The sequence below is a fragment of the Osmia bicornis genome, chromosome 14, assembly GCF_907164935.1.
Source record: "Osmia bicornis bicornis chromosome 14, iOsmBic2.1, whole genome shotgun sequence".
Lineage (NCBI taxonomy): Eukaryota > Metazoa > Arthropoda > Insecta > Hymenoptera > Megachilidae > Osmia > Osmia bicornis.
Genome location: NC_060229.1, coordinates 2121370 through 2148233, shown reverse-complemented (window position 1 = coordinate 2148233; position 26864 = coordinate 2121370). Strand labels below are relative to the sequence as shown.

Genomic DNA, 26864 nt, shown 5'->3' with positions numbered 1-26864 from the left:
CTTTTCTACTGAAACGTTGAAGGTTTTAATATATTTCAACGATCAGGATGATCATTCCCAATACACGTAACTCACACGAGCATAATGGACACTTGAATATCAGCATTGCCAACATTTTCGCAATCAATGATATTCATAGATGGAGGGCGTCGTTCCTCGAATCAATAAATTGAAATGCTTATCGAGGCTCGTTGCGGAAGGTAGAGGAACAAGCTGTAGCTAACAAGATCAAAAGTTAGGTGGAGAGAGGGAGGGTTTGGTCGTCCGGAACGAACGTGGGACGACGTGGTGCGTCGGTGCGCCATCCGCGTGGGATCATTGTTGTGTGCGTGGACGATCGCCGGGTCCAGGTCGTTACCCAGATACCGAGACGTCGTGTGCGTCCACCACCACCGACGCCGTCGTCGTGACGCGTTCTATAACGACGTGACGTGTGGGAGTCTCGTGCTGTTTGCTTCAACTCCTATCTCGTGCCTTCGTACTTCTCGTTATTCCATTTTCTCGCCTCTCTTTTCTAGTTTCTTGCGGGGATCGCCGCAATCTTGAACTCTTCCCTTTCATCCAGTTGTATGCTGGAAAAATTTTGCAATTTCTCAAAATTATGCCTTTTTTTCTGCGTTTTTATAATTTCAATTCCACTGGCTTGATTATCTTTGCCAATTAAAAATTGAAAATTAATTTTAGACCGATCAGATGCCGAGCAGTTTGTTCGCAGTTAATCAAGTTTTTAAACTCGGCATACTCGCAATTTAATTTCATTTTTTTCTTTTCGCGTTCATGTTTGCCTGCTGTCTGCTTTGCACCTTCTCGTTTCTTTTTGCGTATCTCGTTGCGACACGGACACGAAACGCTGCTCTTGTCGACATCGACGCGCCGTCACCCAGCTCGATAAATTTAGTCGGCTGATGTCGAACAGGACCGTCGTTCGACGGAACGAAGCTTAATGATCGAAAATTTAGTCCGAGATCAACGCGTCCGATCAAGCATCTTCGTTGATCACGCACGATTTATCGCCGATATGCGTTTTTATCAAGCGACACGACGATTACTTGCCACTGGTGTTCATAACCTGTCGATGCCTTTCAAAAATCTGACGGGCAATTATATATTTTTCATTTTATTATTCCAATGCCTTGTTACTAATTTCATTTTAAAACGCTGTAACAATTTCTGTCTAATTTCAAGATACCAATTAAAATCTTCAGTCTTTCTTAAACGAAACAAAGCATCGTGAAACATCTCTCAAGCACTTTGTCTTTCTTCCTTGTCGTTTCTATCGGATGAAAGTCGTGGCTCTCCATGCAGCATCTCGAGATCTTGATCTTACGTTTGCTAAACTCTTTGCAACGGTGCTCGATGAAATACGACGCGGTCGGCCAGGGAAGTCTTAGTTATAACGGCTTGGACAAATTACGACTGGCGCGTGACTAAAATGGTCACGCCGGACGAATTGTCGATCGTTAACACCTCCGTGCCAGAGTGCTCGCCAACACTATTTGCATCGGGGCCTGGGTGGAAAAAAGTCTGAGGAGAAAACGGTAGAATAGAAGAGGTCGATTATCATACCTACTCGAATCGTTGCAGTAACCTATTCGAACCGATACTCGAAGAAGAAGTGAAATTTTCTTCCTTCCTCTTGAATGTATTCTTACCAAGAAATTTTCGATATTTCGCCGAAGAACTTGAAACCCAGATAACCCAGTTACCAATCACCATACACTCGCAAGTCAATTTGAATTTTCATAGCGAGCCGGGACAAGGTATCAGAATGTCCCGGGCTGCGCCCATCGGAGTCGTCTGAATTTTTCGTTACTAGATCGCGGCCGGTGGCCCGTGCAAGATCGCACAACGACAATGCAGAAACGCAGCGACGTGTGGGCTCGGTGAAGTGTGGGTTCGGCCGCCTTTAAGCAGTCGTATTTGGCGATAGCACGGCAGAAAACGGTCGTGTGGGCTCGTCCAGCCTACCCGGCAACTCGACGATCGTACTTGGCGAAAGCGATACTCGGAAATTAATCGACCGAGTCTGTTTCTCGCTGAAATCGTTTCCTTCGCGGTCCAGTAAAATCGCTAATGCAACATCGATTCGCTATCTTCCACCTCCGAGAGGAGAATCGACGAGATCGATCCGTTTTATCTGGCGAACGATAAAAAGGAAGGATCGATCGAAGAATTGATATCGCGGATGCTTCTTCTGCTGGTTGGATACACGAAGTACCGTTACAGTTTAATTTGACAAGGTCGATAACGAGACTCGTCACGCGAGCTTCGGCTACGTGCTACTCGCTGAAGAGGTTAATGGAAAGTTATCTTCTTTAATCTTGAAGCCTGTCGCGCTCGTGCTCGCCGCTGCGCCGTCAGAAGCAATTGAAATGGCACGTGATTGGCTTGGTGACTGGGTAACCGCGTGGTTCTTCTGGCAATAAGTATATTCGACGCGCGAACGAACGTCTGGCAACGGTACCGGGTGATCCATATAGAAATTGGAAAATGAAAAAAGAAACCAGTCGCTTTATTTATCCATAAGCTTCTTCCTAAGTTTCAAATTCACTTTCCTTAACTTCGAACCACGTCACACCTCGTCGAACCGAACCTCTTTAGTCCATCGAATCGCTGGAAAGTCTCGGAGGACCTTCAGAAAAAAATTCCCACGTGTACGGTGAACGCAAACGAAAGCCCACCAGCTCTTTGGCCGCCTCCAGAACAAAATCGCGTTTGCTCGGCAAACAAGCTATCGCGTCTGAAACGTGCGCAAACATCGGCAGCTCGACTCGTCACGACGAGAGATCTTTCGTCGTGCTTGGAAAAAGAACGTCGGTGTCGTAACCGCCCGGTTGACACCTGTTCAAATCCGGTGGCTGACGAAGGAGGCGCCAAAGGTCGCGATCGAAAAACGTCTGACGGTTAGAAGCGTCACCCACGCGTACACCGAGGTTATTAAGGCAGGCTGAGTTATATATACGAAGAAGGAGAGGACAGGGAGTATCTGCTTAAACCTACGCGGCTAAGTCGGCCCACTTGAACTGAAATACTCCGGAGATGTATGAGCGCACGATCGAAAGGACAAGGGTAGGCGCTAAGAATGACCTGCCTACGAAGCAAGCTCTAATTAGGCGTCCGCCGTTCCTCCTGTTCCTTATGCGTCGCCGTGAAGCGAATACGAGCCGTGGATGATCCGCGTGTCACGTGGGCTACGGGATATTAATCGTTGCAGGAACAAGGGACTTGTTAGGCGCGGGTCGAGAAGTCGACTCACCGTGCCTTGGACAGTGAAATTATTCGACCACGGGAATTATCGATGGCTTTCGATGGTGATTTCTTTATTTTATTGTAGATATATTTACGCCGATGGCAGCTCCACAGTTGCCTTTAATTTCGTGAAAGATGTTATTGACTATGATGGTCCCTGATAAATTTATCAATGACGACCCTTGTACCTTTAAAGTACATCTGCCGGATGATACTCCGGGGTGTTAGATTCGACCCTTCATAGGGTCTCTTCATAGTACCATATTCTCGAGTATCATGCAGATAAAAAACACGAATATATGGGGTCCGATCTTCAAATCTATCCAGACTAACACACCATGGTACCTTTTCTATCTCTCAATTTCTACTTTCGAAGAAACAATTTTTATATCGATGGACTGTTTTGCCATCTTAATGGCAAATATGGTTCAATTTTGAATATATTTGTTTTAAATACAGCCTCTATATAAAAATCCCAAATGCACCAGATCGATCGTCAAAGTGTTAAGGCGATTCCTAAAAGCACACGTGTCCAAGCGGAAATGATCTCCCGAAAAGGAGCTGGTCGTTCGTTCCGAAAACGCACCGACGGAACGTAACACGATCGATCCGCGAAGAAGCAGCAGCAGCTGCCTGCACGATCGAGTCAATATTTAATACAGTAGTCCCGCTGTTGTCCTCTGACCAGTTTCGGCAGGGGTGACGTGTCCCACCCCTTTTCCGATCGAGCTGAAGCGCATTCTTCCCGCTTTTTATCGGTCCCTCGCATATCGGACGAAGAGTCCGCGATCAAACGTCAACGCCGGGATACCGATTCGGGATGCGATCGAAGATCGTGGCGCTTCGTGGACCGTTTGTTCGATCGACGAAAAAACGGGTCGATATTAATAAGATGACACTGTTCGTTTGAACTCCGTACGTGGTTCAGCGATTGACAGATGTTCCCGGATCGAGTTCTTCGACTTTCGACGACGATCGAGTATCGTTTTACTTTTACATGGATAATTGTCTTTCTTCTTACGTTTATCGTCTCGTGATCGTTGTTCTTTCAGCCTCGATGGTAGTCTCCCGTATACGTGATACGTTCACGATGCGAATCAAAGGTAGCTCGATTTTTTTCATTGTCTTTCGGAGTGAGATTCTTAGAGTTGGAAAGGGAACGACCTTCTTTGGGGAAGACGATTCGGAAGGCAGAAGGAGCCCGCTCTCAGGATCGCATCTAGATTCGGTTTTTTGATGTTCTGGCAAACCGTGGGACGCCGCGGCCCAACGGGGAACGAGCCAAATATGTCCGCTGGCGAAGCCACATTTTCATCAGGTTTTTGCCGGGGAATGAATTATCGCGGCGGCCTGCGGGCGAAACGTTTCGTGACCCGAGGGAATAGTTATAGGTCCGGATTCTTCGGATTTTTCGACCGGCTGATTTAAAATTTTAAATCGATCTCGTAGTTTCTTTGCGGTCTACGAAACGTTAGAAACTATTCCTAAAAATTCAGTCTCGTACTTCTTCGACATTTTTCATCCTCGTTAAAACAACGCTTCTGAAAATGCAAAACGAAGCATTTTCTCGTTTGAAAATCAATTCTCGTGTCAACCCTGGCACTAAGACGCGGTTCCCGCGCGACCAAGTGGAAATATCCGAAAGCTGAGTCAGCGAAAGGAGCGGGCCACGCGCTTCCAGCACACTTTGGTGGGGAGTTGGAAAGAACAAGCTGGTCGCCGCTGTCCGAGATTGTATTCCGAATGTTTCCCTCGTAATCGTCTGTTTGTTGGTCCACCGTCGGCCCGGGATCCAAGAGGGTTGACCGGGGCGGAAAGAGACAGCTTCTTGCGTAGCGTGTTTGTCTTCGGATCCGCCGCGTGATTGACGGACGTGGAAGGAGACGAAGGCTGCCTCTCTGTTTCGCTACATCGGTCTGATCCGATCTTTATCTCTGCTGCCCTGCCACGAATTCGTTTCTCTTGTTCTCCGAGCAACAACGTACGAGCCCAGCTCCGCGCGATCTTGCGATCGTATTTCGTGCTGTTTCCTCGAGGACGGATCCGTGGATGCCCGTTGGATTAGCTGAGAGAAGCTGAACGGCAGACGGTGGATCTCCTCGAGATAGGGAAGATTGACATCGGAGATCCCTTGGCGCAGAGAAATCGACCGTCGATCGGAATCGGATGTAAGATCCGCATGCAACATCTATCGTATCGCTCCTTTTGATGTTCTCGCTCGTCCTGCAATTTTTTCTCTCTTTTCCCTCCCGAATCCCGTAGGAATTTTTCCAGCCAGTTTTATATTTATTAGGGACACGCCTAGGTTCGCCTATTTTATTTCTATTTTATGTTAATTGGAAACTTGAAATTTGGACTGCGATTTCTTTAAGTAGGAATGTTTCAATGCCTCGAAGCAATCACTTCTAACCAGCTCTCGCTAAATGAATACGTATACATATGTATGTTCATTCTACTTCTTTTTTTTTTTAGTCTGTTCATTAAACTTTGGTTCACCTGTACTTGAGATTGTGCTAGCATAAAATGACGTATGTCTTTTTTCTGTCAACCATGAAGTAATTATTAAGACTAAATTACGGAAAATTCCGTGATTTGCAATTAAAATATTGATATTACTTAATGGACTTAATCGCGTACACGGAGTGAATATTTTAAATTATTTGTTTTGCTGAGGACTTTTGTGCCGTAGGTTAATTGGACTCGAGGCATAATAATGATTCGAAGAAAAACAAAGGGGGAAAAAATAGTCTTAACAAGCTTGAGACGGTTATGATGCAATTAATTGGACCCGGGATCATAAATTGATGTAGGTCGCATAAGTGATAAAACGCGAGCCTCTTAAAGAAGGACGACTATTATAATTTGCGGTTTTTAACGAATGATGGATATTCGAATACTCTGCTTTGAATTAGTTTGCTATTCATAGATTTTTAAAACCCAGAACTTGTCTTTCTTTCTTTCGCTGGTCAGAGAATTCGTGGTTTGGCTGTTGAATAAGGAACCATCGGATGACTGCCATTATTTATTTCACAAAAGTACGATTTTACTTATCTAATTGACAACTTTGATTCGAGCGAAACTAAAGCACTGACAATGCAAGAGTGATTTAAATCGCCAAGGTATTGATACGAATAGCGATTGAACCGGTTCCAAACACGATTCTTGGGAATGTTAATTTTACCTTTAAACACGGCCTTTGCTTTCTGCCACCATGTTTATTACGCGAAAGGAATCATTACGGGAGCCAGAGAAATGACCGTTCCTCGGGAACGCGCGAGTCGTTCCAGCGTGCAAGGGCAATCAGCACAATTATGCTTCTGTTCCAGTGCATTTTCTGGAGCACCGTGCCAGCCTTCGACGCGATGGGGGAAAAAATGTAAAGGCTAAGAGAAAGGGAACTGTTCTTGGGAATGCGTTTTCCTCGCTTGAAAAGTAACGTGTCATGGTCGGTGTATTCGAGATTCAGCAATCAAAATTTTTTACACGAAATTATAGAAATATCTTGGGTTAAAATTGTTTTCTAGAATCGTGACTTCCAGTCTCGTGCGAAACGTTGGTTTGATAAGAAAGAAAAAGTCGAATTTCTTTCTCTCTCTTGTTTGCGCGACGACTCGATAAGATCTGGTGCATGCTTTTTACCGAGCCGTTTAACTACTGTTTTACTGCTTGTTAAAATCATGCTAGTCCAAAGTCATGCATGACGCGGTAGCGATATAAAAATCACGCTACAAGTGACCGGCGGTTATAATTTCCATTAAAGCACGTTGCGATGAATTTTATCATTATCATCGAGTTTAATTACTGAAAGAACGAAGGATGTAGATTTATTTGATACCCGAAGCTACCGTTTACGAGCTCCTAGAAAAATAATTTAACGAACATTAGCAACAAATTTCAGCCGATTATCCAAACAGCTCGCAGAGGAGATGAAAATTTTGGAAACATTCTCGGAAGAAAAATGTAAAAAAGAAGCAGGGGTCTCCTTGCAGAATATTTTCGTTGCCCTTGTTCGCGGTAGCTGGTGCTCGCCGGAGCAAAGAATAAATAACCTCGTGGCTGCTTAACGGATCGTAAAAGCGTCGCAAATTTTCTGGCGAAAGAGGCTCGGTGCAAGGGCAATTTCCGAACATAATTCGCACCTGGTCCAATAAGCATCGTCCTCGGGAGCCGTTGAATTTGATGCTGGCTCGCGTCGTAAAATCCTCCTCCTTGCGTTAATCAAGATCTCGTGGCACCGTTTATCCTCTCGCGTGAGAAGTGATAAAACTTTCGTTTCGACGACGCAAACGGCTCGCTTTGAAACACTGATCGCTGTATGAGTAACTTTTAAAAACTTGGAGCTCTTTCAAATTGCAAAATATTCATTTCGGGACACAGAAACGCTTTATTTTTGTACAGAGAACGTATGTTAATTTGCAATCGACTGTGTATTCGTTTATTCCGTCTCGTAAAGGTAAGAAAGTGCGGGCTCGAGTTCGTATATCGTCCCCGAAATTTGGATCGTGAGAAACGTCAGCGGATCGGTGTCCACCGAAAATTTCAAATTAAATTCCTCCATTAAAAGGCGCTTATCCACTGGCAGTTTCCCGTTTAATTTGAAGAGGAGCACATTAAAATTCTCGCGTTCACACCTTTGCCTTGGAGGTTCGCGGAATCATCGAACGCTTTACGCGCAATTACGTCTTAAGTGGCTTCTCCTCGCTCTTGGGCTGTTTTTGTACCCGTTCGTGTTTCCACTTCATTGCTATGCATGGAACGACGCGAGCATTGCAGGAGGACGACCAGGGTAATTGATTCCTGTCCGAACGAGATATTTACATACGCTAATGGCGTGCTTTCGGCTTATTTGGCGTTGAACAGGCGGCTTTTCACGTTCGTTATTAGCCCGACGCATTTTTAAAATCAATCTTCGATTTTTCGGTGAAATTCGAGAAAACAAAATTCTAAAATGAAACATTCAGCTAAAAATTCTCAAAACTTTCGGCCTGCCTTTGAACCACTTTACTCGGTTCTCGCGAGCCTCCGTTGAAATTCTTCCTCATCCGCCAGACGTCGGCGAGGAATTCAGCATCGCTTTCAAGCTCGCAACGGAGAACAAGATCGCATTGTTCACAGCGATTCACCGTCGCGTCGGGAGCACCGGTCCGCGTCTCCCTGGGCTCACCCACGTGGCGTGTTGGCGGAACACGCGGAGCGCACGGGCGGCCAGCGCACGTGTCGCGGTTTTCTAGCCCGAGAGTATTACGCGGTCGGGAGCAAACAACGAAATAAGAGCATCAGATAGGCGGCCCCACGGTCGTGGACTCTTCGTGGTACACTTCATAAATAACTCCGCTTTCTCGACCCACACGTATACGCATGGGAGAGCTACCTTTCCGCTGCGAAGCTGGATCGACGGTAATCGTGATGATCGCGAGCGTGAGGACGAAGTCGTCATCCTCTCCTTCCCCTTTAACCGGCGTTATTAACCTAAATTGCCGTGATCGTGTTCCCGCACGCCCTTATCCAGTCCCACGCGAGATTCCTCGATGATTCCACGGGAATTGAAACGATCTTCCGTGGGTCGAATCTAGTGTTCTCGATGCGGGAGTATTGAAAGATGGAAGGGTAGGGGAAGGAAAGACAACGAAAAACATCCACCCTTGTTTTCCTCGCAAAGGGGAAGACGAGGAGGCGACGATTGGGTGCGAGCGATAGGTGTCACCCTGCTACTCGTACAGCGCCGTTAAAATGCCTACAATTAGTGATTGTGAAGAACTTTTTAGTTTTGGATTAGGATCATTGAAATTTTTCTAACAAAGTAGCTACCTACGCGATAGAGTTCAACTCGATTCACAGCTCGGATGGGCATTCAGAAATATGTAAATAGCGGATTACACAGGGCGAGCAAGGTCTCTGAACGAAGTGTCAGTCGAAAGAGTGAGAGCTTTACAGGAACAATGGTAGATCGTGACTGGCGTAGATCGATACGATTCGATCTGCGACCTATGTAAATGTAAGCAACATTGTAAGTATGCCTGATCCATTCTTAAAATAGTGGAATAATGTTTTGTTGAAACGAAAAAATTCTTTCTCTTTCGCAATCGAAGAATACATCCGGTGCAGGCATTTCTGCCCGATTTATCATCGAATTCATTTAGTATGAAAAATGAATAGGGATTGAATATTAATGAGATACGGTGAAATTCATCGATTAACGATGGTCGAGACTTGCTGATCGCGCTTCGAAAAACTAGCCAACTTCGTCGTTCCGCGAAATAAACATCGTTCACTTCCGAACAGCGAAAGAAATTTGAGCTGCTTAGGTATTCCGTTTGATTATTCAGCGTCTGGCAGCCGTTAGCAGACGCTTCGTCATATTAACATTCTCGAAATACAAAACCGCCATTCAGAGAAGGGAAACATCGATAGAACGAACGGCTACCAGTCATGGTATTGCGCATGCATCGAATTGGAATCGTGATCCAACACTGACTGCTTTCAGAACGAACCGTCAGAAAGTGTCAGCTGGTTTTCCATTAATTGCACCATTAATTTATCGAGTATTATTATTCCTGTTCCAATCTGCCTGTCGTTTTATCGCGTCATCGCGAGGCATATGTACGTCGGATTTCTTCTTGCATTTTTATTCGACGATAAGACAATTGACGTCAGTTCAATGGATATCATCACGGGTCAATTTTATTTTCGTTTTAATGTACTTCAAATTATGTTGAATACATTTTTCTAAAACAAATTAAATTTCGCGCGATCTAATAACGCAGGTTCCTCCGTTTCTTATCGATCAGACGATACTTTACATTCGTCAGGATCTTATTGTTAGCTGCCCGTCGAGCAGAAGGTTCGTGGCATTCGGCTGGTCTTTGGGGCAACGAGCACGGTGACCAAAAATCGACGCCCAAAGAAACCCGAACGACCCATTCCTCTGGCACGTGGAACGCACGAAAATGCCCGGCTTCTTTTGGCTCGCGTCGAAGGGCCGCGTTCGATCGCATCGTCTCGCGTTTCGCGAACGGCTGCACGATAAACGGCGCCCCGGAAAAAACTTCCAAGACGATCGTGTACGTGAGAGGCAGGACAAACGGCTAATCTTCGACGGGTGCACTCGTTCCTTCGAGGGATCCTCTTAGCCCTTCGTCACGTTTATGGCGTTCGAAATCCGTCTGATTTATTCGCAGGCTGAATTCAACCCTTGGTCAATCGAGATAAATCCGATAATTTATTTAAGAGAAAATGAAAAGAAACTTAAAACGGCCGAAATTTTAAGGGCGATTTTCACCCCCTTAGACTGAAAAAGGGCAGTAAACGAAAATTGCGTTTTAACCAGAAGAGCATCCTCTACATATTCACAAAGGTTCATCATTTTTTGAATTTCCGGGTTCGGGATCGTTTCTTGTAAGTAGATTAGGTCAGTAGTTTCCACTGATTTGTACAACGCTTTATTCGCGTGCGCCGCGTAAGTAGAATAGGGCCAGTGGTCAGACCGCGCATCAGTAGGCAGACTCCGGCTCTAAAGTGAAGTAGATTTTTCTTCCCTCATTTGTGTTATTATCATTCAACCTTTTTTTTCCATTAGTATATAAAATTTCAGGTGAATTTATAGAAAATAGGCTCTTCCTCTGATTTCGAAACTAACCGTGCCAGGAAAGAAATTTCTTAAAATGTTGAATTTTCCAACATACTATCCGCCTTATCTATAATACAAGTTCACCGAATTTTATCATATAAAATTAGAATATCAATTGAATCCACTGAGCAGAGCCATTAAAAAGAAAATCCTAAGTAGATAGGGTCAACTATTTCCCCTCCCATGTTACTCTTTCTATCACCACCAACGAAGCCTTATCTCCTGATAAACAGTGGCGCCCTGAAACTCCAAACATCGTCTTCTACTTCTCTTGTTGAGTCTCCTTTCCAAGTCGTAAGAGCCTGGGTCTCGCCACGTTCCTCTGGTTCCAGGCAACGGAACCGACTCGTAGGAAGCCGAAGGCTTCGCAGCATTTTTCCACGGACTCGAGATAACGATCGCGTGCTCTGGTACCGTGTCACCGGATAGCACTTATCAACAAGAGATTGACGAGGCGCGGCGAGCTCGGGGCTCGGGGCTCGGGGCTCGGGTACAGTGAGGAGCGCACGCGGCTCGCGAGCGTGGGGGATACGCAGCGAAGCATAGAGAGATGCTGTGAACAAGAGAGAAGAAAAGGAAGAGGGAGGGAATGAGATCGAGTCCGGGACCCCCCACTTGCTGTTTGCGAGTGGCGGCGCGTGTCAACCTTGCCTTGTCCTTGAAACCACGCGACCGCGACCGTACAACGAGCCAACTCGATGCGGCAAACTAGTAGACGCGAGCACGGTTCTAGGAATCAGCTGATTGGACGAGAAAAGGGGAATACCTAGAGTTCCCAATGGTCCGACTGGATTTTCACCGTTCTCCACGTGAATGGACTGGGAACAATTGTCATTCCGACGGAATAATTACTGTAAATTCCTGGCGGACTTTTCCTATGTTGCTTATTCATCCATTTCCATGAAACTTGGGAAGTGTGTAGTTGTTCAAGTCAATAAGGGCGGGATTCATTTGTGCCCAATGGTCCTTCAACAGAAGATGAAATGACCATTCGTATTGACGTCGTTGGAATATTCCAATAAATTACATTATCTAGATATTTAATTAAATTAATGAGACACAGATGATGCAATTAAATATTTCAGCTTTATCTTGTTCATCAAACCTTGCGAATTCATCGTTCCGTCTGTTCCCAACAGTTTAACACATTTTAAATTTGCACAAGCGATCCTCGTTCAGCTGTTTAAGCAGAAACTAGTCGAAATCTTGGAATTTGCGTATTAATTGTCGCATTTGAATAATTATCAACCGTAACCAGCAGTATAAACTCGCGCGTGTTTACGAATCAGCGAACACGTTGCCTGCCTTTTGCGCAGTCGACGTGTTTTTCGTTGCGACGCGAACCGACGGCATTGTCAATTTTAGAAGCAACCTCGTGGAAAAGGCTGCCTCCTCGAGCAGAACAAAAGATCTCAGCGCGTACAAAAGAGGAGAAAGGATTTGGTTTGCTTTCAGCCAAACGGAGGACAGATTTCTTTTATTTGATTTTCTTTGCGCCACACGGATAATGGCCAGCGACACGAACAGCCACGCGATTTAATTAAATTACCTACTAAATTATGCGGCTCGATTATCATCCTAATGACCATTAAAGTCAGCCCGGGTCGAGGCTAATAAATAAAGAACGTTTCCCTGAACCGACTGGCTGGCCAGACCGGCAACCGAGGCGTAATTACGCTTTTGCGTTTCGACACGTACAGTACCGAGAATGGTAGCCTTTCCTAGGGAAAAAATGGCGATATAGGGAAACGACTACCATGCATTATTTACCCAGGAATTGAAGAGTCTTCTTTCCCTGTATTGCCATTTTTTCCCTAGGGAATACTATCATGCTCGTTGTTGTACCAATCGGATGGTTGTAGAACTCGTGCCGTTATGAAAATGGTACGTGAGAGGTTAGGGGAGGAGAATCCGATCAGACCTCGTGGTATATCTCGTGAGACCTGTTTGTCTGAAGATTTTACGTAACGAAAGATAACCGACTCGACGCCGCGCAGATAACTAGGAGTTCTAGCTCCTGTGCGCGCCGCTTATGCAATTCACGAGACGGCATAAAATCTGAATTTTCATAGCCGGCTGTGGAAACCCGTGGTTACGGGGTCAGATGGCAATGGAGGAGGTCGTTGTATCGCAATCCGGTACGGAAAAATGGAAATCGTGCGATTTCTTTGCAAAGAAAAGGTGAACTACTTGCTCGATGGCGATATTTACTTTGACCCGTGATCTGGGTTCACGATCAGAGACGATAAGGTGCTGCCGTTGAACGCGTTCGCCACCGTTTACGTCGCAAAATTGCACTGCAAAAGCGAGGATCGTTACAAAATTGCAGTCTCTATGGTTTCCTCGAAGCCGAGCGTCCAGAAAATAAATCCTACGCGGATGTTTGGCAAATTTTTGAATGTCCGGTGCGACAGACCCTGAAGAACGGTCGCAGAGGTGGCAATAAATTTAGCTTCTTGGAAGTGTTGTGCTTTCACCGGCCGGTGACACATATTTTTAGCCGGTCCGTCTTCAAGAATTTTCCGGTGCCGGAAGCGAGCTGAACAGCTCCGATCGTTCGCTGGAAAATTACTCATAGTCGATTGCGAGAGAAAGTCGAAGGTGATAATCGGTTATCGCGAGCGACAGGGGAGCCATTGTTGAGATTAGATTTTAATGCTGTCTGATAATTTCTAATCCAGCCTCGTTTCTTCGATCGCCAATTTATTACGTAAACCGTGTGATCGGTCGTGAGGCGCCCTCTGTTAACTGACGAGAAGGGAAAGGGCGAGAAATCGGGGGATTTAAGGGCCTTAAGGTGTTCGACGAGTTGACAGTAGAGGGCAGCAGGATCTTGGACACTCTTGCTTTCGGCCTAGCTGGGAGTGGGGATGGATTTCGGGCCTCGCCGGACCCCTGGGCCTGAAAAGGGGTCCGGCGGACCGGTTCTACTTGGGGGAACCTTCGATATCCTCCTTTAGGTGGCAGCACCTCGGTGGAGAAGGCTTTGTACCTTCGCTCAGTCCCGATTCTGAGCTGCAACAGCGTGGATGTAGCAATCAGACGGTTCTGAATCACCTGATTTGCATATTGCTATTATTTTCTTAACTCGTATGGTCGAATGAAAATTATATCTACGAATGAACTGCAACTTTGAGGCTTTCCAGATAAACTGTACTTCAATATTATTAGAACAGTTTGGTAGAATGAATTTATAATAGATTTGGAAGGATACTTTTGGTAGGATCATTTTTGAAAAAATAATTGAACGAATAAGACAGTGTTAGGTTTTCACAAAGAGATCAATATTTATTTGATGCTCTTGCAGTGATAAGCGTCGATCTTTTCTATTCTCACAATAGAGAGGAATTATAAATTTCATTTCTCTGCACTCATATAAATATAAATTAAGACGATCATAACGCACGCGATTCTCAAACACACACACAATCTCTCTCTCTCTTTCGCGTCTTGGCTAAACTAAAACTACAAACTAGGCATTTTTCGCGTTAGTTACAAGGGTTTCTCGTACTTACAACACGGTACACAACACTCGCTTGGCGTTTTACGTACAAGAAACAGAATGGAAGACCTCGGTGATTCTTGTTGCGTAAGGCACTTAAAATACAATATCCGTCTAACAATATGTACAAACGAAAGAAGGGAGCGAAATGAAAGAAAAAAAAAAAAAATACGAAAAACAGAAAGAAGGGCCGGGAGGCGCGAGAAAACGAAAGGCGCAAAGAAAATGGTACACGACGCGAAGGATCCTTACATTCTTCCGGCTGTTACGACGAACTCGATTTAACGATCATAGAATATTATTTACAAGGCACTGTATAAGGCACTGCCTCATAGGCTACTGGCCGACTGCACACACTCGGGAATTATCGAACTCACGATCCTGGCTCGAGATGTCCTAGCTCGCAGGACACCTTCCAATCCCAACCGCACCCCTGACTCCTAATGCGATACGTGTAAGGAACAATGATCCGTGTTCCGCGGTATAAATCGCGGCTCGACGAACGACTAACCGAACCACGTGTGTCCTTCGTAGTCGTTCTATGTATCACTCGAGATTGTCTTTATCACTCGCGACCAGCTGCTTCTCGATATTCAGCAAGACTTCAGGATCAGACCGGGTCGGTAGTTCTTTACCATGGCCTCCATGGTTTGTCCTCGATCTCCGGTACCACGCTTTTCCTCATCACCAGAGCGAGAGGTTTCTGGAGAGGTGGGCTGTAGACGCGGGGGTCGAACTCTGGGTCGCTGGTGTAACCGTTAGCCGGGGATGTCGCGACATCCCTGTGGCTGTTGCCGGTATTGTACGCCGCTGGGGGTGCCTCGAAGGCGATAGGACTCGCCGCTGACGTGGAGGTCGAGCTGGCCGAGGAAGACGAGGAGGATGCTGACGCCGTACTGGCCGTTCTCTGAGGAATCGGGATCAGAGTTGGCAGAGGCGATGTCGGTGCTGGTGAGGTCGCTGGAGACGTGACTGGGGTCGCTTTAGCTCCGGCTGGGAGGACTAAGGCGATGTCTCCGTTCGGCAACCTGGTCGGGACCAACTGAAGGCCCGTGCCGTTGGCGTTCGTGAAGAAGATACCGTTCGATTGCTGCACCTGGATCCTTGGTGTCGCGTCCACTTGAGGTAGAATGTGCACTTGGAGCTGCGTGGTTGGTGGCGCCGGTTGGACAGGCTGTTGATTCGTAGCCTGAGCGTTGTTGTTGCTGGCTTCGACCGGTCCAAGGCATGAGGCCAAGTGGGCCATCAAACGTCTCTTTACCGAGGCGTCCAGACCGGGAAACCTGCCAACCTCACCGGCGCATTCCGTGAATCCAGCTCGGAATTTGTTCAACACATTCGGATCTGTCGCGGCGGCCAGGGCAACTTGTTGACGCTGGAGAGTTTCCAGGTGTTTCACAGTCATCTCCAGGATGTCCGCCTTCTCCAGTTTCGAATGCCTTGCCGGCTGTAATCAGAAAGAGAATTCCTCGATTATGTAAGGGTTCGAGTTGGCTCGAATTCCGAGTGAAAAATTATGAGAAGAACAGACAGGTTTACGATCGAAACGTGGGAAATCATTGCAAGCGGGACGTGTGAAGAATTCAAAGATATAATACTTACGTCTTTTTTCATGGCATCCAGTATCAAGGTCTTCAGGTCGTTTAGACAGTTGTTAATGCGGGCTCGTCGCCGCTTTTCCATGATCGGTTTATTGCTCTGTAACAGAAAAGGAATCGCCAGGTCAAACACACTGTCGGGCTACTTCGGTTCCCTGTTCTATTTCTATAGGATCATTATGAACCTGGGACAACAGTCCTAGGTGAATACAATTTTCTGTTGCCTTTGTGTCGGTATAGAAAAAGCTAATTCTATCCAATCCTTATTGGACATACTACAATATATTCCTCCCTAAAATTTCAACTCAATTCCAAAGACATGTTCAGATGTACTAACTTGTACAATCGTACTGTGGAACTTGTCTTTGAATTTTAATTCTGGATCACGAAACTTAAACCTTAGACCTCTAAGATGTGATCATCATCAGACCTCACGAGACTAGATGTCTCGTGACAACGAATCGACCCCCCCGATAATGAGCTAGGACTTTGTCAAAGACACTAACCCGTCGATTCTCTCCTGATCTCCTGGTGGTTGTAGTCGTGGTGGTGGTTTGCGCGGTGGGTTGGCCAGCCTCTTGGGGCACGTGTTGCGCCGGTGGTGTTGCACCGACCGTGACACCGCCGGTTGGCATCGTGGCACCCACTCCGGTCACCATCGTGTGTCAACTCTTCAGGTATCACAGAACGAAGAGATGACCGACAAATCGTACGCACAATTTGTTGCGTGGCACTGCACTGGTAATCCAAGTTGGCTGGTGCGTTCTCACTGATGGTCTGGCCAGATGTGGCCAGCGCGTAATCCAAGTGTTACTGACAGAACGAGGACGACGAAATAGTGTCTCTGTGTTGATATATTCGGCCGAGAACTTAGTAAAAGAACCGTGTCTCTTGCTAGTCTCTGGCTCGATCGCTTTAGCTGAACTCACTGAACTCTGACGACCACTTGGGACGGACGTCAGAGCACGACTGACTGAACGAACGACGAACGTCTTCTGTCGTCTCGTCGAAGCGTGCCACCCGATGGAATGCCCGGTGGAGGCGCTGCCACCTTAAGGGTGGGGGGAAAAACCGACGAGCCCTGTGGAGGGGATAGCGCGTGACGGTTTAACCTGGACTTCCCTCCACCACCGAATTCCGACGGTCGGACGGCACCCGGTTGCCTTTAAGAGCCCCCACCTCGAGTTTGTACCCCCTTCCACACCACCGAACCGTCGATCGTGGCGGCTTGCCTCGCGCGAACCCCCCACTACGCTCTTCTACACGACTCCTCCGGATCGATCGAATTTTTCGTCAAGTATCATCGGGGGCGGTTTGTAGAAAAATGAATTGCGTTACGTGGAAATGTCTTACGTGGTCGGAAAAATTTTTTACACCTATCTGATTAAACATTTAGGAATGTTCGATGTTTCATAGAGGACCTTCAAGAATTTTGCGGGAATCCAATGGATAATCAGTTTCTTGGAATTTTCAGTGATACAAATGTCTGATAATTCAGACGCGAAACTTAGCAATGGTTAATCGACGCCAGTCAATGGCGAACGAATGAAAGAGGGCGCGAAACTAAAATAGAAAATGGGTCAGAATAGAAGTGGAATCGAGTTGAAAATCGCGCATTCATCGGTGGACAGAGGCGATAAGAAACAATGGGTTGCAGTGTTTTCCCCGGGAGGCGATTAGTCTCGTGACGCGTATCGCGCGTCGAAAGGTCATTAGAACCGGCTGGCCAGTTTGCGTAGCGATCGAAGTGGTGATGGTAATTTCTAGACGGGGACACACATACGTGGCCGACCACGAACGTCATCGGGGCTTATATCACGTTCTTCGAAAATAGCCGAGTGCCACCGTGTGTCGAGAGCGCGGACTGACGCACGCACGCGCGCACCACTGGCACGTGCCTCCTACTCCCTCCCTGCCTCTTTCGAAATTACTCTTTCTACTTGTGCGACCGATTAAACGCACGCCGCGGCATTTATCTCGCGCATACGTGCACGTATGCCCGGCACGAAACGCGGATACGTATTCCACGGATACCGTGCAACCGCTCCGTAATTGATACCCGATTGGATAGAACCGGTGTGCTTATCGTGGTCTCGCGGTCTCACATGCTCGTTGATTTAAGGCAACCGGAATTCTGATTATGCCATACTGAATTTCCATTCGTCTATCCGGGCAAGTATAAAATATAAGTCGCAAGCATGAAATTCCTTCCACTCGTGGTTCGTAAATAATCAACAAACCCAAGCAATCTGGAATTAAAGGATTACTTTCAAGAATTTATCTACTTTATTTGAAGAGCTGATGTTATCGAAGCAGGGTTTTTCCTCCCTGAAGAACCTTCTATCGCAAATTTCCAGCACTCCCTCGATGCAAAGAGCCGTCACTGCGAAAATACCCGTCTGTTCGGCAACGATTCACGTCGTGGTGTTACTTTAATCAGCTCGTACGGCAATTCCCTCGGTATCTAGGGAGTATCTCTAGCTGAGAGCACAGACGTGTCAAAGGCTCGTGGAAAGATAATCAGCGGTGCCGCGTCGATGGTTCCGGCGCCGAGCGAAGCCAGCCAAGTATTTCAGCGGCTGAACTCCGCCGCCCTACAAAGGGTAGGAAACAGGAGGATGAAGGGAGAAAGCCCAGAAGTTCGTAGAAGCTCGGTAGACGCGACGAGGATCTTAGCTAGCGAACGAGAGAGACGGAACGAAGAGGTAGGGAGTGGAAAGGGTGGGAGTTGGATCGGCAAAGGACGAAGGGAGACAATGTCGCAAAGGGTGAAGCAAGAGAGTGCAACATTGGCCGGGAGAGAGGCGACATAACCTCAAAGAACGATGCTGTTCCACTGTAGCTGCGAGAGAGACGAAGAATCGGCGGCCGCCAATCACGTGACCGAGATTCGACGCGGCGTACGACGAACAGGCGCCGATTGGCTGAACCGTACCCCCCACCACGGGATCGAGCCGAGGACGAGCGTGCCGCGTGCGACGCTTGCGTGGGTGGTGGGGGCGCGATCGTCATTCGACTTTGAGCGCCAAAGCGGCGCGGCGGCGTCGCGGCGCGTGGGTCGTGGCCCTCCGGGGCCACTCGATCCGATGGAATGCGTGGGGGAGAAAAAGTGTGTGGCGTGACGGGGAGGCGAATACCTGTAGCCTCCCTAAGCCCGAATACACTCTCGAGAGTGCATCAGGCGGTCGTGGAAAATCGCCGCCGCGCCCGTCACTGCATTTGGCTCTCGATGCATCGAGGATGCATTTGCCGCGCACCCACTACCTCGTAGACGTATCAAAGATGTAATTGGAGTGCACTAGACAGTACGCGGGAATTGAGTCATGCCTCAAGTGCATCGGATACTTCGCGGAACCGTAGAATGCATTTCGAGGTGCATTCAGTGGGTGGAACAGGGAGCGGCACTTTCGAGATGTTTCTTTCGATGATGATGTTAGACCCACGATATTTTACAATAATTTGGGATTTATTTTGGGAGTTTGTAGTATTTTTTAAAATAGGAATTTGATAAGTATTGCAGTAGAGATATATTAATTAGAAGAAATCTAATAATTGTTGTGCCTACAGGCCATCCTTTTTCCTCTATCGTCTTTTAAACGACTCTTGTAGATTTTCTCTTATCACCTCAAATCATCTAAAATACATTTTGCTGGAAAAATTGTAGGATACGCCTATAATTGGGCGATGTCTGATCAATGATAAACGTTTCTACTCGCGACATCTAATTGTTCGCGAAACAATTAGATGCAGCTTATAAATGTTAGAAATTAATGACAGCATTCTCTTGTTTCATTTTATTTATTTAATTAAGTTATCATTTACATACATGATATGATAACAATGCGACTGCATAATTGATTAGGATAATAAAGGAGTATAGAAAATGATGTTAGGTATAGCGGAATCAGTAGAAGAGATGCACCGATAGTGTGCTTCCATCTGTCGGAGACCACCGTAGGTTTTTTCACTGAATCTCCGGCACATTCAATCTCTACAGAACCATCAAAATGTTTAAACAAATTTATTTAAATTATTTCTTTTTTTCTACGTATTGATTACTATTTTTAAATATTTTGCAAAACTTTTCCTTATACTTTAATAATTCATTCAACATTTCAACCATGAACGAAATATTTTTATTGATTTTTGAAAAGATCGCAATTTCTGAATGGCAATTCTTTTAGACATTTAAATATGACGTAATTAATGTAAATATAACGTGTCACGATTCTTGTATATGTTTACCAATTGAACGTTCAATATTCCCTCGAGTCTCTATGAGTCAGAGACACGTCTAAGCGTTTTACAGATAAGGATCGTAATACTTTGATATTACGCACGGTGGGTGTTAATCTACCTATAAATTTTGCCATGTTCTACGAGCCACATTGAAATTGCTCCGATCGCTCGACACACAATCAGCGTTCGTCATAGTAATTTTCAACATTTCCATTCGCATTTACATGAAAATGTAAAACATGCTATTGACGATCATTGCTAGTACCTATTGACGAAAGGTTGAAATTTTCCCACTGATTGCAAAAGTTACAATAAATTAACTGCTCGACCGATTCTCGTATATTGATTTTTATACAGGATGTTCCAAAATGAAGAGCAAGCTTTATACGCTATAAATTATTATTTCCACTTATGGAGAATCTGCAGTATCCGGGCTATGCAATCTCTTTTGAAAAAACCCTGTACTTTTTCGTCAAAATATTATCTCTAACACCCGGTATTAAAGGATTGACAGCAATCAAGAGCCGCGTGTTTCTGCGCGAGCATTGTTCGAGCGTATCGAGTAAATTTTTCGGCGAAAGTGCCACCGATCGTTCTTATCTGTCAACCTAATCTTCAACCAGTCACATGCACCACGTACTAGTTCGAATCGTGACCAAATTTGACTTATCTCTAACCACCGAACAGCACGTCGCGTGTTTAATACAGTGTCTCGATAAAAAGAATCGCCTCGCGATACGCGACAGAGCCGCTTTAATTCCCTTTTTTCCAAGAAAATTGTCTCGACGTGTTCGCAATTATTCTTCCTTTCGAAATACCCCAGGACTTAACGATAATAATTAGAAGCCGAAACGCGAAATTCTTTTCACAACGTTGTTCCATGAAACTTATTAGACCGACTTAGACGTATACCTGGAGTAGCGACCGTCTTCAAGCCCCATGAACCCGGTATGACTCATTAACTTTATGGGGTGCCGGTGGATTACGCTCGTCGCGGCTGGTGGTCGGATAAAAGCGTTCGCGATGCGGCATCCGTTTTGCTCGCAGCAAAACTGACATTAATATCCGCTACTCTCGCGTCAAAGTATCAGCTTTGGGTGTCTGTTCACTTTTACCCCCTTGGCTTTATTATACTTTGTAGATGAAACAAAAGTGGTGGACAATGGGGGATGTACACAGGGGTGTGTTATATTATTCTGGAAAATTGTTGGGTATTTTATGGATGTTCCTAGGGATTCATCAGTGTTTATGTTTCCTTGAAAAGAAACACAGAATTAAACAATAAAAAATTTTTTTCATTGGGTCGTATATTTTTTTTATTTAATTTAAGAATCGTTGAATTTCAGACGGTGAGCTGTAATATCTCACCCTCTGTACACATCCCACGTATTTTGGTGTAGGGTAGTAATCGTGCATCGAAGTGGAGGATGCTGAAAATGGAACAACCTCGATTCTCGTTTTCGATAAAACGTTCCTGCACCGCAGGGTCGGTCGTTGTTTCATGGTAATTTATCGTAGTTACAGGTAGGGTGTGAAAATAAAGCGCAGAGTGTTCCAATATAAACGAGCTTTTGCAATTTTTCTTCCTTCATTTTGATAAAATTGTTCCCCTTTGTTGGTGGTAGACATTTTCATTCGCGTTGTGCCATCGCGTTGGGGTGTTTATTTTTCAACGATATATAAATCCCCTTGTTTTGCGTTTGAAAGAATAAACTGTATTATAAGCATCATAAAATAAATATACTGAACTGTTCCAATAAAACTGTACGAAACAAGCAATAATTCAGAAGTTAAATTAAACAACTGGAAGGGCATTTCTGAGTAAACGTAATTCCTCGTAGTTTACAACTTTCTGACAAATATTTGCTTCAATTTCATAAATGGCCATTTCAGGATTAATTACTCTACCTTGGTATACAGTTTAAAATCATCCTGTCCAGCTGAATTAATTAACAGAAAATCAACTCTGCCAGTTAAATATCAATCCATTAAATTACAGAATATTATTTAATTAATAATACTTACCATCACTTAAATTTTTGTATAAACCAATACAAAAAGTATTGATGACGTTAACAATCGGTTCCTTCCTCCAAGCTATATTCCATTCACAAACCTTTCATGTCCATCAAAAGTAAAATTGACATTGTCCAATCAATTTCGAAGCACGCGAATGTAATAGAATTCTCGTTTCGGTAAATTGTTCGCCGCAGGATTGAAAGGCAAACCGTACCCTTTCTTCGTCCATCGACTTACGTTTCTCATCTTTTTGGATCATTATCAAATTTTCGCTGCTGCAAAGGAGGACGTCCGGCAAACCGAAATGCATCCTAAACGCGTTGCTAAGCGCCGAACAAAACCTTGTTTCCATGGAATTGCAGCTTGCTTTCGTGAGCAACATTTCAACAGGCACTATTTTTATGTCGATCATTACGCGGAGCAATTCAGTGCACGAGCCGTGGCCAATTTCCTTTATTGAATCTAAGAACGACGAAAACGCGAGGCGGCTTTCGAAACGAGCCACTTGTAATTGCGTTAAATTATACCGAGATTTTAGCGAAGCTGTTTGTAATTTTAATTAGAACAAACGAAACTTAAATTTCTAAATTTTTCATTAGAAATACCTTTTGAACAAAGGGGATGATTTTCAAACGCATACAGTACGCTTCAAATAAATCTAAAAATTTTATTATATTTAACACGAAGGCTATTTTACATATGGTATATCAGGGGAACTAGGTCCCTTTATTTGCCTAACGTATAATAGGGCGAAATTGTTGGGCTGTCAATCACGCAGAACAACCACGAGCGCACACGGACGAATCAAGTGCTGCACGATTCGTGCCAATTTTATGAGCCGCCCGGGGCTGCCAATCGAACAGTTCGAATATACGACGATAGGATCGGAATGGCATGTGCAATTTTCGCTGCTCGATTTTTCGGACGAACCCACAGCGGAACCAGAACGTCACGTTTCAACGAGCAATCGATACTGACGTTTCGTAGAGAAACTCAGCTCGGATAGCGTGCGTTGATAAGGACGCCTGTCGTCGATCCGGTGAAATTGGGAACGAACACGTCGGCTCAATGAAATTGGGAACTCTGATTCAATTTAAACGATGGTTAATCCTTTTCTTTTTTTTTTCTATCGTTGTTGGAGCTCGATTGTCCGGAAATTTGATTTTCTACAGTTCCAACAGGTTTTCAGATTTCTTTAGTTGAAAATCTGTGGTTCATTTATTTCGTTTTGTACCTTGAAATTCTTTGTGGAACACAACTAAACATATGTCATTTTTTTTTCAGGTTGCTGGAACGAGGAGACACGTCGGTTCAAGGAGGAGATTAAAAGCAACGCTTCCACCGTCATTTTTCAAACTGGTCGGGTAAGGTCAGAACGAAAAAATTGCCGGACACCATTTTTCAGGAGCGGACAAACGTTTTGAACCGGCAAGTCACGGTATGATCGTGTTTACGGTGGGTAAGTAACGAGGGTGCTCGTATTTCTCTGTGTCGTCTGTACAAACAAACCTGGAAAAACTACTTCTGCAACCGTGCCCGAAAAAATTCTCCCTTTTTTCAACTTTTATTTTTTGCTAACAAAACGTGCCACGTAAAAAATCAACGGCTCAATAAACGCGCATCGAACTGTAAAAAAAACCATGTTCGTTTCGGAAACAAAAAAATGTTTCATTTTTTTCGGATTGGAAACGATGGTTGGTGGAAAAAAGTTTTTCCTGGTGTTCGATGAAAAAATCGACCCGCCCGATAGACCGTCATTAAGCGCACGAAAGGGTTGCTGACCGTTTGTCTGGCGAATTTTAGAATTTTGTAGCTGAAACTCTACCTGCTGTTACCAGAAAATTGGTGCTATTTCTGTGGAATATTTTACGAAAACATATTCAACATTAATTCTTTCAATTCGATAAAATATTCACATATAAATTTTTGTTCGATTTTAATCGCGATATTTATTGATGCAGTAATTCAACGAAAATATTTTACTTTATGGATGTTTTATTTTAAAGAATTAATTACTTTGTATAAATTCCTGAAAAAGGAAGAAAGAGGGGATAAATACTGAAATCCAAGAAATCCAAATCTATGTAATCTTTATGGTGAAAGGGTTTATCCTAACCCCGGTGATCATTACCTAAAATCGGATATCCACGGAAGGGTTGCACCTTCCTAACGGTCAACCGAGTGAAAGGAAAGGGTTAGAAGGCGCGTGGCATTTTCCTTTGGGTGAAATTATTACGTGCAATAATCGAGGCAATTATTTCGTTTATTACGCGCCGCTTGCGTCAGCTCATTAAGAGAATCATTCCCAATTGTAGAAGGCAGACGTGATCTGCAGTCAGAAATTTGTTTCATAATCGAGCATCGTTTCGATCATGCAAACGAGAAACATTATACAAACACAAGGAACTTGACATTAAATCGAGTGTTGTTATGAAAGTTTCGAAGAAGTTTAAAATCGTACGTGCGAAGGAGGTATTTACCATTCCTTCCACGTTCCATCAGTTCTCTGCTTCGTTGTGTAAACAAGGAAAAATAAGCACGGACTTCCCCTGAAACGGCTGTCGAAAAAATAAGTTATTTTTATTTAAATTCACAATTTTGGTTTTCTATTACCTGGTTATTAAAATAAAAATAAGAACCTCGATGTACTGTATAATTCCATGTAATTAGAAATCAGAAGGTTTGTTCTTCAATCGTTAATTAAACACACAATTTTAATTAGTTTCATTATTATAGGGAAAAGTATAGAATATTGTGGATAAGTTCGTGGAAATGTTTAGAAACCGAGAATCGGTGGTCGGAAATGCTTTCATTGTGAATCGACGTGTCCACGATAGGCATCGATGTTTGCCAAATATTGTACTTATAGAAACTAACGGAGGCCACGGTCGGCCGCTTACCTCTTTAATTAGGGTTAAATCGTAAAACGCAGACGGCCGTCCTTGGCAGTTGCTGAAGCCTTTGCGAAAGGGAAAATTTGCAAATAGCGGTCGTAAAGTTGATGGATGGGGGAAGGGTGTGCCTGTCCATACCCTTTACGGTCTCTCTCGGCCATGGTTAAATATCTGGAGTTCATTTCATGGGGAACCTTGGTACACCATTCGGTGAAATGATGTGTTTTAACAGCTCCTTGCATACTTAGACACGTGTTGCTCTTGTAGAAAACAGAAAATTTAATTAATGAACTCCTTTAATTTTCAAAAAATAAATTATAAGCAAAACCATCAAAGAAAAATAAGAATTTTCCATAGAATCACGCTGCACGTGCATCGTAAAAGATGCAAGTGACAAAAGAGTCTGATTAAAAAGCATAAACGAGAAAATTCGAGGAAACGACATGGCTTGCTGGTCGTAAAAAATATTTCAACACCATCTCGACATTAGAGAACAGGTAAACAGGGAAGATTTGGCCACCATAAAGCCGCTCGTTTGGCTCGTGGACGAAAAAACGTGAAGCGTCGTCGAAGGGTAGCCTGTAGGGGTGAGTTCGGCAGTATAGCAATATCTTCGGAAACCACAAGTTTCTTTCCAACTACCATATTTCTTCGTGAACGTAGCATCCCCTACCATCGTTCAAGGGGTTGGAAGGTACGCCACGTCGTACCGGCGATGGTAATAAACCCATAAAAAGTCTTAAGCCTGCCGGGAAGGGTCAAGCTCGTAAGGATTGTAAAAGGGGTGTAGGTGTGTTCAAAGGGAAAATCCTTCTCGTAAAGCTTAAAAATCGCGAGGACGAGATATTGTAAACCCTTCTCACGGGACCAAAGCCTTAAGGGTACTTTTTTAACAGCACTTTTTTTCCCCCGTTTTACCATCTTCGCTATCGTAAAACGATTCTGAGGCGAAGCTGGTCGCGAGGCTCTTCTTTTTTTTTCGACTTTCACTCGGTGGAACATAGAAAATTCTGGAAACTCGCCGGTGTCTTGGGGTTGTAAAAGGGTTGCAAATATCTGTTCACCCTTTCATCGACAATCAGGCAGCTTAACTCGCGGTGGCTGGGTTAAAAAGGATTGTAGAAACGCAATTGCCGGCGTCTCTGAACCCTTTTATTGGTGATCAGCGATCCTTTCTACTTAACCCGCTCGAATACACCTTTTTTTTGTGACGTGTTGTATTTTTCAAGGGGTTACCCTCTGTCCACCGTTTAAAAAGCTACAGGACATCGGCACGCGCCGTCGCGTGTCCTGTGACATTATCCTTTCGATGGCAAATAAATTCCAGGCTCTTTGGAAACCCTTCGAATCGATTAAAAGGGACATAATAATCGTGATACATTACGTTGATTAATCGAGGTCAGTTTTCGTGTATTTAATTTGCATATTGGACCCATTTATTTGAAAGAAATCATTAATTATTGGATGCACGTATCAAGACCTTGTTCGTTCGGTGGAAAATAAAATTCTAAGAAATTTGGAAACCTCTTGGGTTGATTAAATTGTCACGATACATTATGTTAATTAGGCGAAGTCAATTTCGTACGTTCAATTTGCATACTTGATACATTTATTGGGAGGAAATCATTAATTATTAAGTAATCATTGTAATAATAGTGACATTATCATTAAATGCTCTACATTTAACACTTTGATTGCTGCAATCGACAGCATTAATGAAACATTTATTCAGTCAT

General features: G+C 44.5%; 1 protein-coding gene and 1 long non-coding RNA gene across 5 annotated transcripts in view; one reads left to right on the top strand and one right to left on the bottom strand.

Moving 5' to 3' along the window:
• LOC114872567 overlaps positions 1 to 26864 on the top strand; it is a 302088-nt gene that overhangs the window by 175134 nt on the left and 100090 nt on the right. For 3 of the 4 annotated variants that reach the window (XR_006830108.1, XR_006830107.1, XR_006830106.1), the window contains exon 7: positions 23519 to 23693. This is a non-coding gene — a long non-coding RNA (uncharacterized LOC114872567). The remainder of the gene's footprint in view (positions 1 to 23518; positions 23694 to 26864) is intronic. The other variant, XR_006830109.1, reaches the window with a different exon arrangement.
• Positions 14139 to 17044, bottom strand: LOC114872561 (protein hairy). The gene is made up of 3 exons (XM_029179867.2): positions 16483 to 17044; positions 15981 to 16076; positions 14139 to 15825 (listed from the first exon to the last, which is right to left on the bottom strand). The coding sequence occupies exons 1-3, from the start codon at positions 16633 to 16635 to the stop codon at positions 15010 to 15012; spliced, it is 1065 nt and encodes a 354-aa protein (XP_029035700.1). The 5' UTR covers positions 16636 to 17044; the 3' UTR covers positions 14139 to 15009.

What these genes read in the sequence shown, in the direction of transcription:
- LOC114872561 (XM_029179867.2), bottom strand. Translation starts at nt 16,635, where the DNA reads ATGGTGACCGGAGTGGGTGCCACGATGCCAACCGGCGGTGTCACGGTC. An exon ending in GATCAGGAGAGAATCGACGG is followed by an intron (nt 16,077 to 16,482) that starts GTTAGTGTCTTT and finishes TTTCTGTTACAG; the next exon opens with AGCAATAAACCGATCATGGA. An exon ending in TGGATGCCATGAAAAAAGAC is followed by an intron (nt 15,826 to 15,980) that starts GTAAGTATTATA and finishes TTCTGATTACAG; the next exon opens with CCGGCAAGGCATTCGAAACT.